Source organism: Salmo salar, chromosome ssa06 (genome assembly GCF_905237065.1).
Source record: "Salmo salar chromosome ssa06, Ssal_v3.1, whole genome shotgun sequence".
In the NCBI taxonomy this organism is placed as follows: domain Eukaryota; kingdom Metazoa; phylum Chordata; class Actinopteri; order Salmoniformes; family Salmonidae; genus Salmo; species Salmo salar.
This window is the reverse complement of record NC_059447.1, coordinates 91373404-91390707: the sequence shown is the minus strand read 5'-3', so window position 1 is coordinate 91390707 and position 17304 is coordinate 91373404. Positions and strand designations below refer to the sequence as shown.

Genomic DNA, 17304 nt, shown 5'->3' with positions numbered 1-17304 from the left:
TAGGGGGGGTGGTGGTGTCTTCCTCTAGGGGGGGTGGTGGTGTCTTCCTCTAGGGGGGGGTGGTGGTGGTGGTGTCTTCCTCTAGGGGGGGTGGTGGTGGTGTCTTCCTCTGGGGGGGTGGTGGTGTCTTCCTCTAGGGGGGGGTGGTGTCTTCCTCTAGGGGGGGTGGTGGTGTCTTCCTCTAGGGGGGTGGTGGTGGTGTCTTCCTCTAGGGGGGTGGTGGTGGTGTCTTCCTCTAGGGGGGGTGGTGGTGTCTTCCTCTAGGGGGGGTGGTGGTGTCTTCCTCTAGGGGGGTGGTGGTGGTGTCTTCCTCTAGGGGGGGTGGTGGTGTCTTCCTCTAGGGGGGTGGTGGTGTCTTCCTCTAGGGGGGGTGGTGGTGTCTTCCTCTAGGGGGGGTGGTGGTGTCTTCCTCTAGGGGGGGTGGTGGTGTCTTCCTCTAGGGGGGGGTGGTGGTGTCTTCCTCTAGGGGGGGTGGTGGTGTCTTCCTCTAGGGGGGTGGTGGTGTCTTCCTCTAGGGGGGGTGGTGGTGTCTTCCTCTAGGGGGGGTGGTGGTGTCTTCCTCTAGGGGGGGTGGTGTCTTCCTCTAGGGGGTGGTGGTGTCTTCCTCTAGGGGGGTGGTGGTGTCTTCCTCTAGGGGGGGGGTGGTGGTGTCTTCCTCTAGGGGGGGTGGTGGTGTCTTCCTCTGGGGGTGGTGGTGGTGTCTTCCTCTAGGGGGGTGGTGGTGGTGTCTTCCTCTGGGGGGGTGGTGGTGTCTTCCTCTAGGGGGGGGTGGTGGTGTCTTCCTCTGGGGGGTGGTGGTGGTGTCTTCCTCTAGGGGGGTGGTGGTGGTGTCTTCCTCTAGGGGGGGTGGTGGTGGTGTCTTCCTCTGGGGGGGGTGGTGGTGTCTTCCTCTAGGGGGGGTGGTGGTGGTGTCTTCCTCTGGGGGGGTGGTGGTGGTGTCTTCCTCTAGGGGGGTGGTGGTGGTGTCTTCCTCTAGGGGGGGGGTGGTGGTGTCTTCCTCTGGGGGTGTGGCTTCCTCAGGGGGGTGGTGGTGTCTTCCTCTAGGGGGGTGGTGGTGTCTTCCTCTAGGGGGGTGGTGGGGGTGTCTTCCTCTAGGGGGGGGTGGTGGTGTCTTCCTCTAGGGGGGGTGGTGGTGTCTTCCTCTAGGGGGGGGTGGTGGTGTCTTCCTCTAGGGGGGGTGGTGTCTTCCTCTAGGGGGGGTGGTCTCCTCTGGGGGGTGGTGTCTTCCTCTAGGGGGGTGGTGGTGTCTTCCTCTAGGGGGGGGTGGTGGTGTCTTCCTCTAGGGGGGGTGGTGGTGTCTTCCTCTAGGGGGGTGGTGGTGTCTTCCTCTAGGGGGGGTGGTGGTGTCTTCCTCTAGGGGGGGGTGGTGGTGTCTTCCTCTAGGGGGGGTGGTGGTGTCTTCCTCTAGGGGGGTGGTGGTGTCTTCCTCTAGGGGGGGGTGGTGGTGTCTTCCTCTAGGGGGGGGTGGTGGTGTCTTCCTCTAGGGGGGTGGTGGTGTCTTCCTCTAGGGGGTGGTGGTGGTGTCTTCCTCTAGGGGGGGTGGTGGTGTCTTCCTCTAGGGGGGGGGTGGTGGTGTCTTCCTCTAGGGGGGGTGGTGGTGTCTTCCTCTAGGGGGGGGTGGTGGTGTCTTCCTCTAGGGGGGGTGGTGGTGTCTTCCTCTAGGGGGGGTGGTGGTGTCTTCCTCTAGGGGGGGTGGTGGTGTCTTCCTCTAGGGGGGGGTGGTGGTGTCTTCCTCTAGGGGGGGTGGTGGTGTCTTCCTCTAGGGGGGGGTGGTGTCTTCCTCTAGGGGGGGTGGTGGTGGTGTCTTCCTCTAGGGGGGTGGTGGTGGTGTCTTCCTCTAGGGGGGGGGTGGTGTCTTCCTCTAGGGGGTGGTGGTGTCTTCCTCTAGGGGGGGTGGTGGTGTCTTCCTCTAGGGGGGTGGTGGTGGTGTCTTCCTCTAGGGGGGGTGGTGGTGTCTTCCTCTAGGGGGGTGGTGGTGGTGTCTTCCTCTAGGGGGGTGGTGGTGTCTTCCTCTAGGGGGGGTGGTGGTGGTGTCTTCCTCTAGGGGGGTGGTGGTGGTGTCTTCCTCTAGGGGGGTGGTGGTGTCTTCCTCTAGGGGGGGTGGTGTCTTCCAGGGGGGTGGTGTCTTCCTCTAGGGGGGGGTGGTGGTGTCTTCCTCTAGGGGGGGTGGTGGTGGTGTCTTCCTCTAGGGGGGTGGTGGTGGTGTCTTCCTCTAGGGGGGGGGTGGTGGTGTCTTCCTCTAGGGGGGGGTGGTGGTGTCTTCCTCTAGGGGGGGTGGTGGTGTCTTCCTCTAGGGGGGGGTGGTGGTGTCTTCCTCTAGGGGGGGTGGTGGTGTCTTCCTCTAGGGGGGGTGGTGGTGTCTTCCTCTAGGGGGGGGTGGTGGTGTCTTCCTCTAGGGGGGGGTGGTGTCTTCCTCTAGGGGGGGTGGTGGTGTCTTCCTCTAGGGGGGGTGGTGGTGTCTTCCTCTAGGGGGGTGGTGGTGTCTTCCTCTAGGGGGGGTGGTGGTGTCTTCCTCTAGGGGGGGTGGTGGTGTCTTCCTCTAGGGGGGGTGGTGGTGTCTTCCTCTAGGGGGGGTGGTGGTGGTGTCTTCCTCTAGGGGGGGTGGTGGTGTCTTCCTCTAGGGGGGTGGTGTCTTCCTCTAGGGGGGGTGGTGGTGTCTTCCTCTAGGGGGGTGGTGGTGTCTTCCTCTAGGGGGGGGTGGTGTCTTCCTCTAGGGGGGGTGGTGGTGTCTTCCTCTAGGGGGGGTGGTGGTGTCTTCCTCTAAGGGGTTCAGAGCTGCATCCTTAGACTGCTGTCCGGACCTTGCCTCTGCCAGGCTGGGAGGGGGAAGGGAGAGAGAGAGAGAGAGAGGAGGAGAGAGAGGGAGGGAGGGAGAGAGGGGTGAGAGAGAGATGGGTGAGAGATAGAGAGAAAGAGAAAGACAGAGAGAGAGTTAGAGAGAGAGAAGGGATAGAAAGGGAACGGAAAAAGCGAGGTGGGGGTTCATACGAGTAAGCCGGAATATGCATGATACACTGGCAAAAAAGGTTACAGGGAACAAAGATGTTGAAAGAAGGAGAGAATAAATGTGAAAATAAAGGAGAGTGCATTTGAGCGATGGAATGACAATGACAAAAGGGGAGAACAGGGGAGAGGAGGAGAAGTGGCAAGGAAGGGGATAGGAAGAGTAGAGGAGAAGGAGTGGAGAGGAGAGAGAGAGGAGGAGAGGGGAGGGGAAAGGAGAGGGGAGGAGAGGTGAGGGGAAGGGAAAGGAGAGGGGAAAGGAGGAGAGGGGAGGAGAGGTGAGGGGGAGGGGAAAGGAGAGGGGAGGAGAGGGGAAAGGAGGAGAGGGGAGGAGAGGTGAGGGGGAGGGAAAGGAAAGGAGAGGAGAGGGGGAGGGGAGGTGAGGGGAGGGGAAAGGAGAGGGGAGGGCAAAGGAGGGGAAAGGAGAGGGGAGGGGAGGGGAGAGGAAAGGAGAGGAGAGGGGAGGAGGGGAAAGGAGAGGGGAGGGAGGAGGAGGGGAAAGGAGAGGGGAGGAGAGGGGAGAGGAGGGGAAAGGAGGGGAGAGGACAGGAGAGGAGGAAGGGAGAAGAGGAGTGGAGATGAAAAGAGACAAAGGTAGAGAGTGCTGTCTGTAGAGGTTCACTGCCTGTCAGGACAGACAGAGACAGATAGGGAATCACAATAGTTTGAGTCCAACTGATACACACACACACACACACACACACAGACAGACCCACAAAGACAGACAGACAGACACAGACCCACAAAGACAGACAGACAGACACAGACCCACAAAGACAGACAGACAGACAGACACAGACCCACAGAGACAGACAGACAGGCACACACAGACAGGCACACACAGACAGGCACACAGACAGACAGACAGACAGACAGACAGACAGACAGACAGACAAAATCAAAATACTACAGTACATACAAACATGTTGATGTATAATAGAATATATATAATTGTATAATAAACATTCTAATGAGCTCACCTCACTTACCAGTGTCCATCTCTTCTACCTCCATGTTGCTGCATGCCGGGTTGAAGAGACAAAACACACCTTATAAATGAAACCATCTCACACACACACACACACACACACACACACACACACACACACACACACACACGCAGCCGCGCCAACAAATTGCGTATCTATTGTATTCAGGGCAAGTTAGTTAGAAGGCTAGTTAGCATGGACAGGGCTAGTTAGTTGCCTCCTACCTACACAAATTACTCATCATACAAAATACATTTGCAAGACTAGCCACCTCTAATTACCTGGCTCCATCTGCACCTTTGGTCCCATACTCCCTCAATAACTTAAAGAGAAGACTGGGGGTCAGCCTGATGAACCAAACTACTCAGTAATCTCCTCCATGAAGACTGGATGTCAGCCTGATGAACCAAACTACTCAGTAATCTCCTCCATGAAGACTGGGGGGTCAGCCTGATGAACCAAACTACTCAGTAATCTCCTCCATGAAGACTGGGGGTCAGCCTGATGAACCAAACTACTCAGTAATCTCCTCCATGAAGACTGGGGGTCAGCCAGATGAACCAAACTACTCAGTAATCTCCTCCATGAAGACTGGGGGTCAGCCTGATGAACCAAACTACTCAGTAATCTCCTCCATGAAGACTGGGGGTCAGCCTGATGAACCAAACTACTCAGTAATCTCCTCCATGAAGACTGGGGGTCAGCCTGATGAACCAAACTACTCAGTAATCTCCTCCATGAAGACTGGGGGTCAGCCTGATGAACCAAACTACTCAGTAATCTCCTCCACGAAGACTGGGGGTCAGCCTGATGAACCAAACTACTCAGTAATCTCCTCCATGAAGACTGGGGGTCAGCCTGATGAACCAAACTACTCAGTAATCTCCTCCATGAAGACTGGGGGTCAGCCTGATGAACCAAACTACTCAGTAATCTCCTCCATGAAGACTGGGGGTCAGCCTGATGAACCAAACTACTCAGTAATCTCCTCCATGAAGACTGGAGGTCAGCCTGATGAACCAAACTACTCAGTAATCTCCTCCATGAAGACTGGGGGTTAGCCTGATGAACCAAACTACTCAGTAATCTCCTCCATGAAGACTGGGGGTCAGCCTGATGAACCAAACTACTCAGTAATCTCCTCCATGAAGACTGGGGGTCAGCCTGATGAACCAAACTACTCAGTAATCTCCTCCATGAAGACTGGGGGTCAGCCTGATGAACCAAACTACTCAGTAATCTCCTCCATGAAGACTGGGGGTCAGCCTGATGAACCAAACTACTCAGTAATCTCCTCCATGAAGACTGGGGGTCAGCCTGATGAACCAAACTACTCAGTAATCTCCTCCATGAAGACTGGGGGTCAGCCTGATGAACCAAACTACTCAGTAATCTCCTCCATGAAGACTGGGGGTCAGCCTGATGAACCAAACTACTCAGTAATCTCCTCCATGAAGACTGGGGGTCAGCCTGATGAACCAAACTACTCAGTAATCTCCTCCATGAAGACTGGGGGTCAGCCTGATGAACCAAACTACTCAGTAATCTCCTCCATGAAGACTGGGGGTCAGCCTGATGAACCAAACTACTCAGTAATCTCCTCCATGAAGACTGGGGGTCAGCCTGATGAACCAAACTACTCAGTAATCTCCTCCATGAAGACTGGGGGGTCAGCCTGATGAACCAAACTACTCAGTAATCTCCTCCATGAAGACTGGAGATCAGCCTGATGAACCAAACTACTCAGTAATCTCCTCCATGAAGACTGGGGGTCAGCCTGATGAACCAAACTACTTAGTAATCTCCTCCATGAAGACTGGGGGTCAGCCTGATGAACCAAACTACTCAGTAATCTCCTCCATGAAGACTGGGGGGTCAGCCTGATGAACCAAACTACTCAGTAATCTCCTCCATGAAGACTGGGGGTCAGCCTGATGAACCAAACTACTCAGTAATCTCCTCCATGAAGACTGGGGGTCAGCCTGATGAACCAAACTACTCAGTAATCTCCTCCATGAAGACTGGGGGTCAGCCTGATGAACCAAACTACTCAGTAATCTCCTCCATGAAGACTGGGGGTCAGCCTGATGAACCAAACTACTCAGTAATCTCCTCCATGAAGACTGGGGGTCAGCCTGATGAACCAAACTACTCAGTAATCTCCTCCATGAAGACTGGGGGTCAGCCTGATGAACCAAACTACTCAGTAATCTCCTCCATGAAGACTGGGGGTCAGCCTGATGAACCAAACTACTCAGTAATCTCCTCCATGAAGACTGGAGGTCAGCCAGATGAACCAAACTACTCAGTAATCTCCTCCATGAAGACTGGGGGTCAGCCTGATGAACCAAACTACTCAGTAATCTCCTCCATGAAGACTGGGGGTCAGCCTGATGAACCAAACTACTCAGTAATCTCCTCCATGAAGACTGGGGGTCAGCCTGATGAACCAAACTACTCAGTAATCTCCTCCATGAAGACTGGGGGGTCAGCCTGATGAACCAAACTACTCAGTAATCTCCTCCATGAAGACTGGGGGTCAGCCTGATGAACCAAACTACTCAGTAATCTCCTCCATGAAGACTGGGGGTCAGCCTGATGAACCAAACTACTCAGTAATCTCCTCCATGAAGACTGGGGGTCAGCCTGATGAACCAAACTACTCAGTAATCTCCTCCATGAAGACTGGGGGTCAGCCTGATGAACCAAACTACTCAGTAATCTCCTCCATGAAGACTGGGGGTCAGCCTGATGAACCAAACTACTCAGTAATCTCCTCCATGAAGACTGGGGGTCAGCCTGATGAACCAAACTACTCAGTAATCTCCTCCATGAAGACTGGGGGTCAGCCTGATGAACCAAACTACTCAGTAATCTCCTCCATGAAGACTGGGGGTCAGCCTGATGAACCAAACTACTCAGTAATCTCCTCCACGAAGACTGGGGGTCAGCCTGATGAACCAAACTACTCAGTAATCTCCTCCATGAAGACTGGGGGTCAGCCTGATGAACCAAACTACTCAGTAATCTCCTCCATGAAGACTGGGGGTCAGCCTGATGAACCAAACTACTCAATAATCTCCTCCATGAAGACTGGGGGTCAGCCTGATGAACCAAACTACTCAGTAATCTCCTCCATGAAGACTGGGGGTCAGCCTGATGAACCAAACTACTCAGTAATCTCCTCCATGAAGACTGGGGGTCAGCCTGATGAACCAAACTACTCAGTAATCTCCTCCATGAAGACTGGAGGTCAGCCTGATGAACCAAACTACTCAGTAATCTCCTCCATGAAGACTGGGGGTCAGCCTGATGAACCAAACTACTCAGTAATCTCCTCCATGAAGACTGGGGGTCAGCCTGATGAACCAAACTACTCAGTAATCTCCTCCATGAAGACTGGGGGTCAGCCTGATGAACCAAACTACTCAGTAATCTCCTCCATGAAGACTGGGGGGTCAGCCTGATGAACCAAACTACTCAGTAATCTCCTCCATGAAGACTGGGGGTCAGCCTGATGAACCAAACTACTCAGTAATCTCCTCCATGAAGACTGGGGGTCAGCCTGATGAACCAAACTACTCAGTAATCTCCTCCATGAAGACTGGGGGTCAGCCTGATGAACCAAACTACTCAGTAATCTCCTCCATGAAGACTGGGGGTCAGCCTGATGAACCAAACTACTCAGTAATCTCCTCCATGAAGACTGGGGGTCAGCCTGATGAACCAAACTACTCAGTAATCTCCTCCATGAAGACTGGGGGTCAGCCTGATGAACCAAACTACTCAGTAATCTCCTCCATGAAGACTGGAGGTCAGCCTGATGAACCAAACTACTCAGTAATCTCCTCCATGAAGACGGGGGGTCAGCCTGATGAACCAAACTACTCAGTAATCTCCTCCATGAAGACTGGGGGTCAGCCTGATGAACCAAACTACTCAGTAATCTCCTCCATGAAGACTGGAGGTCAGCCTGATGAACCAAACTACTCAGTAATCTCCTCCATGAAGACTGGGGGTCAGCCTGATGAACCAAACTACTCAGTAATCTCCTCCATGAAGACTGGGGGTCAGCCTGATGAACCAAACTACTCAGTAATCTCCTCCATGAAGACTGGGGGTCAGCCTGATGAACCAAACTACTCAGTAATCTCCTCCATGAAGACTGGGGGTCAGCCTGATGAACCAAACTACTCAGTAATCTCCTCCATGAAGACTGGGGGTCAGCCTGATGAACCAAACTACTCAGTAATCTCCTCCATGAAGACTGGGGGGTCAGCCTGATGAACCAAACTACTCAGTAATCTCCTTCATAATCTCCTCCATATAGGCTAACTCTCACACACTCACATGCACACACACATTAAAACAAAACAAATAGGTTTTTTTCTCATGATTACTCAACAATTAACTTATACATGTATAATTAGTAGGTTTTGTTTTCTGTTTTAACAAAGCTTTTTATTTTTGTACTTGTATATTGTATATAGTATTTTTGTGGTGTTGTATTCATATAAGCCCTTGGGCTTCCAACCACACCTGCACACCATATTTTTGTTGTTTTAATTTGTATATTAATTTGTATCTGTATTGTTGTCTATCACTTGTTTTCTTCGGTGCAAATAAATAAATCAATAGTTTAAAGGATAGTTTCGCAGGGTCAGGGCAAGTTAGCTTTAAGGCTAGTTAGCAGGGTCAGGACTAGTTAGCTTTAAGGCTAGTTAGCAGGGTCAGGACTAGTTAGCTTTAAGGCTAGTTAGCAGGGTCAGGACTAGTTAGCTTTAAGGCTAGTTAGCAGGGTCAGGGCTAGTTAGTTTTAAGGCTAGTTAGCAGGGTCAGGACAAGTTAGCTTTAAGGCTAGTTAGCAGGGTCAGGACTAGTTAGCTTAAAGGCTAGTTAGCAGGGTCAGGGCTAGTTAGCTTTAAGGCTAGTTAGCAGGGTCAGGACTAGTTAGCTTAAAGGCTAGTTAGCAGGGTCAGGACTAGTTAGCTTTAAGGCTAGTTAGCAGGGTCAGGACTAGTTAGCTTTAAGGCTAGTTAGCAGGGTCAGGGCTAGTTAGTTTTAAGGTTAGTTAGCAGGGTCAGGACTAGTTAGTTTTAAGGTTAGTTAGCAGGGTCAGGGCTAGTTGGTTTTATGCCCAACGGCAGGGTCAGGGCTAGTTAGCTTTAAGGCTAGTTAGCAGGGTCAGGGCTAGTTGGTTTTATGCCCAACGGCAGGGTCAGGGCTAGTTGGTTTTATGCCCAACGGCAGGGTCAGGGCTAGTTGGTTTTATGCCCAACGGCAGGGTCAGGGCTAGTTAGTTTTAAGGTTAGTTAGCAGGGTCAGGGCTAGTTGGTTTTATGCCCAACGGCAGGGTCAGGGCCAGTGGCATGTATTCATGAACGCCAAGGGAAGCCAGGCTTCCCCAAAAAACCCACCAAAAAAAACCCACCAAAAAATACATTAAATAATGTATATTTTGTGTGTCATAATTTTCCTTTGATTTCGCAAGAGGTTGAATTTATCTCAACGGAGAAAGCATCCATGCGAGCGAAACAGTGCCCCTCTGTCTCTGTATATGTAGCCCATCTATCTGATGTTGTCTGGTCGAAAAGAGTATGACATTGTTGCCGTCGTAGTATTGAATGCAGGGGAAGCCAGGAAGTATTTGGCTTCCCTTGATGAAAAAAAGTATAAAATAATAGCCAATCAGTGCTGAGCTAAACTGAGCGAGCACAACTATGATAGGTCCTGGCACAAACAAAAAAAGAAAGTGTCAAGGGAAGCCAGTTTGGATTTGGCTTCACACCAATCACATCAAAAGCAAAACGTCATTGACAGAAAAAAAAATGGAATTGTTGTATCTCGTTGTGTCGTTGTCCTCCGGTGGCTAGCTAGCTAAAATTGTCCCTTTCCTAAATTAGCTTGGACTTGTGGTTTTACTTAATTCTCTGCAACGGCCAATGATTATAATAGTGATTTTGAGGCAAACATAAATAAATACGTTACGCCCCTGGCCTGAGAGGAAGGAAGTTCAATATGTTAAAACACACACACACACACACACACACACACAAATCAAAACCATATGAACTAACAGGTTATAGAGCAAATAACACAATTATCACAACACATAGGTTGTACTTTGACATTTTGGCGGGGGGGGGGCGGGACTTGGCTTCCCCGGTGATTTTACCCACGCAACGCTACTGGTCAGGGCTAGATAGCTTTACAGCCCAACGGCAGGGTCAGACCAGCAACGTTTTCATCATTGAAACAGCTCCTTTATAAGGAGAGAGTTCAAAAGACTCCGCATTGCATGCAGACATGGCAGGTTATTCTAAGTATGAAGAAATGTAATTGCCTTGTACACACACATAGATGTCCTCAGTCTGTGAATAGGCTACTTAAGCTTAGTGTTAAAGGAGACAGATAAATGCAGTGTCCACTTTTACCCAGTAGCAATAAATAATCCACAAAGTCTTGCTCCAGCCCTGCAACTTCATGGGCTCAAATTAGGGTATATTTTAAAAAGGAACAAGCCAGCTGAAATCTAAAAGCATCACATTTTAGATCAGGTTAAATTATTCACACTTCCATAATGCATTAAGAAGCCTGGCCAACGTTTTCAACTCTGTCAAAACGGACGTTTTTAATGAGTCATGTTTAAAAAACGTTAAGCCAATCCAATGCCTGGGGAATATACAGTATATCTAAAATACACTTTGGATAATGTTTTTGGATAGTGTATAACATGGCATTTTATTTCACACTGACAATACACAATCTACAGTGATGTATCTGGAAATCAGCTTTCATGTCCCGTTGCCCACATACAACCCTGGGTAGCTAGCCATTGTATAACCACACAGCAGCGGTCGCTGATTGGCTGAATACCTGGGGCACGAGGTGGTTGGAGTTAACAAAGCAACGAGACAGAAATACAGTGCCTTCGGTAAGTACTCAGACCCCTTTACTTTTTACACATTTTATTAGGTTACAGATTTATTAAGAATAAGAAATAATTAAAGAGCAGCAGTAAATAACAATAGCGGGGCTATATACAGGGGGAAACGGTACAGAGTCAATGTGGAGGCTATATACAGGGGGAAACGGTACAGAGTCAATGTGGAGACTATATACAGGGGGTACCGGTACAGAGTCAATGTGGAGGCTATATACAGGGGGTACCGGTACAGAGTCAATGTGGAGGCTATATACAGGGGGGTACCGGTACAGAGTCAATGTGGAGGCTATATACAGGGGGGTACCGGTACAGAGTCAATGTGGAGGCTATATACAGGGTGTACCGGTACAGAGTCAATGTGGAGGCTATATACAGGGTATTACGGTACAGAGTCAATGTGGAGGCTATATACAGAGGGGTACCGGTACAGAGTTAACGTGCGGGGGCACCAGTGTTGAGGTAATTGAGGTAATATGTACATGTAGGTAGAGTTATTAAAGTGACTATGCATAGATAATAACAGAGAGTAGCAGCAGTGAAGAAAGGGGGGGGGGGCAATGCAAATAGTCTGGGTAGCCATTTGATTAGCTGTTCAGGAGTCTTATGGCTTGGGGGTAGAAGCTGTTTAGAATCCTTTTGGACCTCGACTTGGCGCTCCGGTACCGCTTGTCGTGTGGTAGCAGAGAGAACAGTCTATGACTAGGGTGGCTGGAGTCTTTGACAATTTCTACGGCCTTCCTCTGACACCGCCTGGTATAGAGGTCCTGGATGGCAGGAAGCTTGGCCCTGGTGATGTACTGGGCTGTACGCACTACCCTCTGTAGTGCCTTGCGGTCGGAGGCCGAGCAATTGCCATACCAGGCAGTGATGCAACCAGTCCGGACGCTCTCGATGGTGCAGCTGTAAAATCTTTTGAGGATCTGAGGACCCATGCCAAATCTTTTCAGTCTCCTGAGGGGGAATAGGTTTTGTCGTGCCCTCTTCACGACTGTCTTGGTGTGCTTGGACCGTGTTAGTTTGTTGGTGATGTGGACGCCACGGAACTTGAAGCTCTCAACCTGCTCCACTACAGCCCCGTCGATGAGAATGGGGGTGTGCTCGGTCCTCCTTTTCCTGTAGTCCACAATCATCTCCTTAGTCTTTATCACGTTGAGGGAGAGGTTGTTGACCTTGCACCACACGGTCAGGTCTCTGACTTAGGCTGTCTCATCATTGTCGGTGATCAGGGCTACCACTGTTGTGTCATCAGCAAACTTAATGATGGTGTTGGAGTCGTGCCTTTTCCGTGAAGTCATGAGTGAACAGGGAGTACAGGAGGGGACTAAGCACGCACCCCTGAGGTGTCCCGGTGTTGAGGATCAGCGTGGCGGATGTGTTGTTCAAAAGGTAGATAGCTAACTGGTTAATTTTACAACAGAAAAAAGTTTTCTAAATGTTTCTGTAACTGGCTAATTCCTTTCAACATGGGTTCTGATACACCCGGTTTTATTCTGTTTTAGTCCAAACATGACGCCCTGTCACCTACTGTAGAACCTTATAAACAATAACATTGGTCATGTTTTTTTTTTTGTCCTACCAGATCCGAGAAGGTTCTAGTTAGTGTATCGCTCTGTCCTTCCACTCCTGTTGGATGTAGATGTCTGGTTTATCAGGTCCCAGGCTCCCTTGACTGTTCTGATTTATTTATTTACAAATGAATTACAATTAGTTTTTTGTATTAGCGCCTTCTGTATTTGATAGAGCAGATCTACTCTCATGGAGAAAGAAGTAAGCCATCTGGCACGAGAGACTCATTGGGATGGAGACTACAGCAGACCTAGAAGTTCTGACTGAACGGACGCATATCCATTTACTTTGTGCTGTTATAATTCATGCTATGAAATCTTGCGATTGCATTGAGGTATTTCCCCCTCATAGCAAATAGCTGGCAAAACAATCGAAGCAATGTTCCCACGGCCTATGTGCTCACGGAAGCGGTGCTGGCAGTCACTGAGGGGCAGAGTAGTAAACAGCTTGTTTTTGAACAATTGTTCTTTTTTTAAACATGAAAATGTACCCATTTACCGCACTTGAATGAGCATTTAAAACATAATCCATTAATGATATAATAACACACACACACACACACACCACAACCCAACCTCAGTGTGACTATAGAGATTGGACACAAACTCCCATCTATATTGTAATCATAGAAATTCAAGTCAGGTTCTATAGATTCTATTTCTATACTATCATCTCGGGAATCGTTCTACAAACGGTTCTGGCCAGGTTGGATCAATCCGGGGGCCCAAAATAAAAGGAAAACAAACAAGCAGAAAGAAAGAAACCGTCCCTGCCTCCATTACCCACGAGGCATTGTGATTGATTGTAGTCTTCAAAAGCCCCTCTTGCGGTTCTTCTGACGGCGTCTCTAGCGGTTCTTCTGACGGCAGTTCTTCTGACGGCGCCTCTTGCAGTTCTTCTGACGGTGCCTCTTGCAGTTCTTCTGACGGCGCCTCTTGCAGTTCTTCTGACGGCGCCTCTTGCAGTTCTTCTGACGGCGCCGCTTGCAGTTCTTCTGACGGCGCCTCTAGCAGTTCTTCTGACGGCGCCTCTAGCAGTTCTTCTGACGGCGCCTCTAGCAGTTCTTCTGACGGCGCCTCTAGCAGTTCTTCTGACAGCGCCTCTTGCAGTTCTTCTGACGGCGCCTCTAGCAGTTCTTCTGACGGCACCTCTAGCAGTTCTTCTGACAACGCCTCTTGCAGTTCTTCCGACAGCGCCTCTTGCAGTTCTTCCGACAGCGCCTCTTGCAGTTCTTCTGACAGCGCCTCTTGCAGTTCTTCTGATCTGCTGTTTTGTGAGAGACTTATGTCTCCTATAAAAAGACATGATCTGCTGCCCCACTAACCTTAACAACCCCTCATGCTGTCTGTCTCCTATAAAGTATTCCTGGCATCATACACTCCTGACTACGCACTTACACAAGGATTTCTGGGATTGTACACTCCTGATTATTGTGCATCAACCTAATGTGATATTTTCGGGTGTGTAAAGCGTGACTACCAGAGCCAGCCAATGATGAGCTCAGGGGGCTCCGAGCAGTATGAAGCCAGCCAATGATGAGCTCCGGGGGCTCCAAGCAGTATGTAGCCAGCCAATGATGAGCTCCGGACGCTCCAAGCAGTATGCCATCAGCTTACAGCTCAGAGGTAACCGGTTTGGATTTTGAATGTAGTCGTTATTGTAGAGATGTGTTGTCTATGAGATTTAAAGCATATAATGTGTATCTGCCAGCCTGGTCCCAGATCTGTTGTCTTGCCAACTACTATACTCATTGCTATGCCAAACATGTTTGACAATTATCAAAGGAGTTGGCAAGATGGCACAAACAGATATGGGAACAGGCAATGTATCTGTTGGTATTGTTTCTCAAGGTGACTGTGTTGAGGTCATTATGACAATGAGAAGCCTAGTGTATGCTGTCTGTGTGTGCTTCATTCATAAACCCCTCCTCTGGATGAGTTCCCTTCCCCTCAAGGAGGTGACCTCTGGATGAGTTCCCTTCCCCTCAAGGAGGTGACCTCTGGATGAGTTCCCTTCCCCTCAAGGAGGTGACCTCTGGATGAGTTCCCTTCCCCTCAAGGAGGTGACCTCTGGATGAGTTCCCTTCCCCTCAAGGAGGTGACCTCTGGATGAGTTCCCTTCCCCTCAAGGAGGTGACCTCTGGATGAGTTCCCTTCCCCTCAAGGAGGTGACCTCTGGATGAGTTCCCTTCCCCCCAAGGAGGTGACCTCTGGATGAGTTCCCTTCCCCGCAAGGAGGTGACCTCTGGATGAGTTCCCTTCCCCTCAAGGAGGTGACCTCTGGATGAGTTCCCTTCCCCTCAAGGAGGTGACCTCTGGATGAGTTCCCTTCCCCTCAAGGAGGTGACCTCTGGATGAGTTCCCTTCCCCTCAAGGAGGTGACCTCTGGATGAGTTCCCTTCCCCTGAAGGAGGTGACCTCTGGATGAGTTCCCTTCCCCTCAAGGAGGTGACCTCTGGATGAGTTCCCTTCCCCTGAAAGAGCTGACCTCTGGATGAGTTCTACAAGTGCACCCCTCAAGGTGACCTTTGCTAGCCTCAATGACAACATCAAGTAGCCCTTCCTGGCCAAGATGTGCATCAAGTTTGGAAAGGTGGAGGAGATTTTCACCAGCACCAGGGGGGCTAAGGACATGGTCAAAGACCTGAACAACACCTCTGTCATGGACAACATCATTCACTCTCAGCTGGACAACAAAAGGTAGGATACGGCTACATGTCTGTGTGGTTTGATTTCCTGAGAGCGTTGGATTTTGTGAGTGTAGCAACAACAAAAAAACGTGTAATTAATATTAAAGCATATAGGTGTTTTATGGAGACATAAATGATCATGATTGTAGTCAATATTCCTACATCCCAGGCTCCTCTGGTTCCACACCTTCCACCCCTCCCTTCAGGCTATGCTGTTGCCAGGTCAGTCTTACCAGGTGACCCTGTTGGGGTAATATTATTTTGTTGTCTTTGGAAGATAATAAAAAAATACAACAATAACATGAGGTTGTTGACATGAAACTCCAGTTAGATTTGAACAATTATTCACATGTGTTGTTCATATAAAAACAACTATATTCATTAGGATCGCAATAATCAATGTGGCAACTTTTGTTTTATCTAAACAGACTTTCTGTCATTGTGTTTCTTTCAGACATGTTGGATTCAGCACTGGGTTGTTGTTATGCAGTGGCGACCCTCCCCAGGACATGTTGCCTTCCTCCTCCTGCTCTTCCTCTTCCTCTGTCCTCTCCTCCTCAGGAGGGCATACAACGTTTCCCGTTAACCAGAGGACCCCCATTCATCTCCTCAAGGCCCCTGGGGTCGCCCCCACGTACCACCCTACTGACCCCTTCCATCCTAAAAAGCCCCAGCTCTACTCCACATATGCGGTGCCACCCCATGCACCCATACGAGCAGCCCCCTCCGGCAGACAGGGACAGAGAGAGGGACAGAGGCAGAGAGAGGGACAGGGACAGAGAGAGGGGCAGAGGCAGAGAGAGGGACAGAGGCAGAGAGAGGGACAGAGGCAGAGAGAGGGACAGAGGCAGAGAGAGGGACAGGGACAGAGCGAGGAACAGAGGCAGAGCGAGGAACAGAGGCAGAGCGAGGGACAGAGGCAGAGAGAGGGACAGAGGCAGAGAGAGGGACAGAGGCAGAGAGAGGGACAGGGACAGAGAGAGGGACAGGGACAGAGAGAGGGACAGGGACAGAGAGAGGGACAGAGGCAGAGAGAGGGACAGAGGCAGAGAGAGGAACAGAGGCAGAGAGAAGGACAGAGGCAGAGAGAGGGACAGGGGCAGAGAGAGGGACAGGGACAGAGAGAGGGACAGGGACAGAGCGAGGGACAGAGGCAGAGAGAGGGACAGAGGCAGAGAGAGGGACAGAGGCAGAGAGAGGAACAGAGGCAGAGAGAGGAACAGAGGCAGAGAGAGGAACAGAGGCAGAGAGAGGAACAGGTACAGAGCGAGGGACAGAGGCAGAGAGAGGGACAGAGGCAGAGAGAGGGACAGATATTTAGGAGGCCGGTGGGATGACATTGCCAGCAGTAAGATTTCAGTTAAATTTCCAAACAGACAAGGGCTGTAGTTTTCAAATTATAATGTAATTTTCTATTTTCAGACAACAAAAAAAACCACACAGTCAGAAATGTACAGAACCCCAAAACAACAGGTCAGAAGTTGAACAAGTTAAGACATGTTTTGTTCTGAATGTATCATTTGAAAGTGAATTTGGATGTTTAGAAAAGGTTTGTATAATAAAGTTATATTTTGTAAACCAGCCTAAAGATTGTTTTAGTGTTGCCTACTGCAGCTGAGGTGGCACATTAGAAATAATATCAGCTTGCATTTTCACCACCTAGCACACACCCCCTTGAAACCTGAGAGACGCTGTTCCCAGGTAATACTCAACCCTGAATACTCATCCCGTTCACGCAGGGTTTCCAGACCCAGTCGTCTGAACACCAACCTGTTAAGTTTCCCAACGTTCACGCAGGGTTTCCAGACCCAGTCGTCTGAACACCAACCTGATAAGGATGTGCCAAAGCCATGTATGTGTTATACGTCATTGGTAACTCCACAAAAACTGTTTGTTTACGGGAAAGTGATCTGGTAATTTCAACCCAGAAACTTGTCTTTTCAAAGCAGTCTCAGGTTGGGGGCTTAGAACATGTTAATTGCAGTCATTTAGGTTAAAGAGCCCTGCCTAGACGTAGAGAGAGCCAGGGAAATATACCCTGGACTTATGTTCTACTTTATTTTTTCATAGCTTGTTTAATTTCCTTATTGCTGATACAACTGATCTCAAGT

At 50.0% G+C, this 17304-nt stretch overlaps 1 protein-coding gene across 2 annotated transcripts in view; it reads right to left on the bottom strand.

Moving 5' to 3' along the window:
• Positions 1-2680: 2680 nt before the first annotated feature.
• The window catches only part of LOC106594046 (low density lipoprotein receptor adapter protein 1), a 131726-nt gene continuing 117102 nt past the window's right edge, over positions 2681-17304 (bottom strand). Inside the window, exons 9-10 of one of the 2 annotated variants that reach the window (XM_045721181.1) lie at positions 3993-4021; positions 2681-2816 (exon numbers count right to left, since the gene is read on the bottom strand). In XM_045721181.1, the coding sequence (XP_045577137.1) occupies positions 2770-2816; positions 3993-4021 (76 nt within the window). In that variant the 3' untranslated portion in view covers positions 2681-2769. Of the gene's footprint in view, positions 2817-3983; positions 4022-17304 lie in introns of both variants that reach the window. The other variant, XM_045721182.1, reaches the window with a different exon arrangement.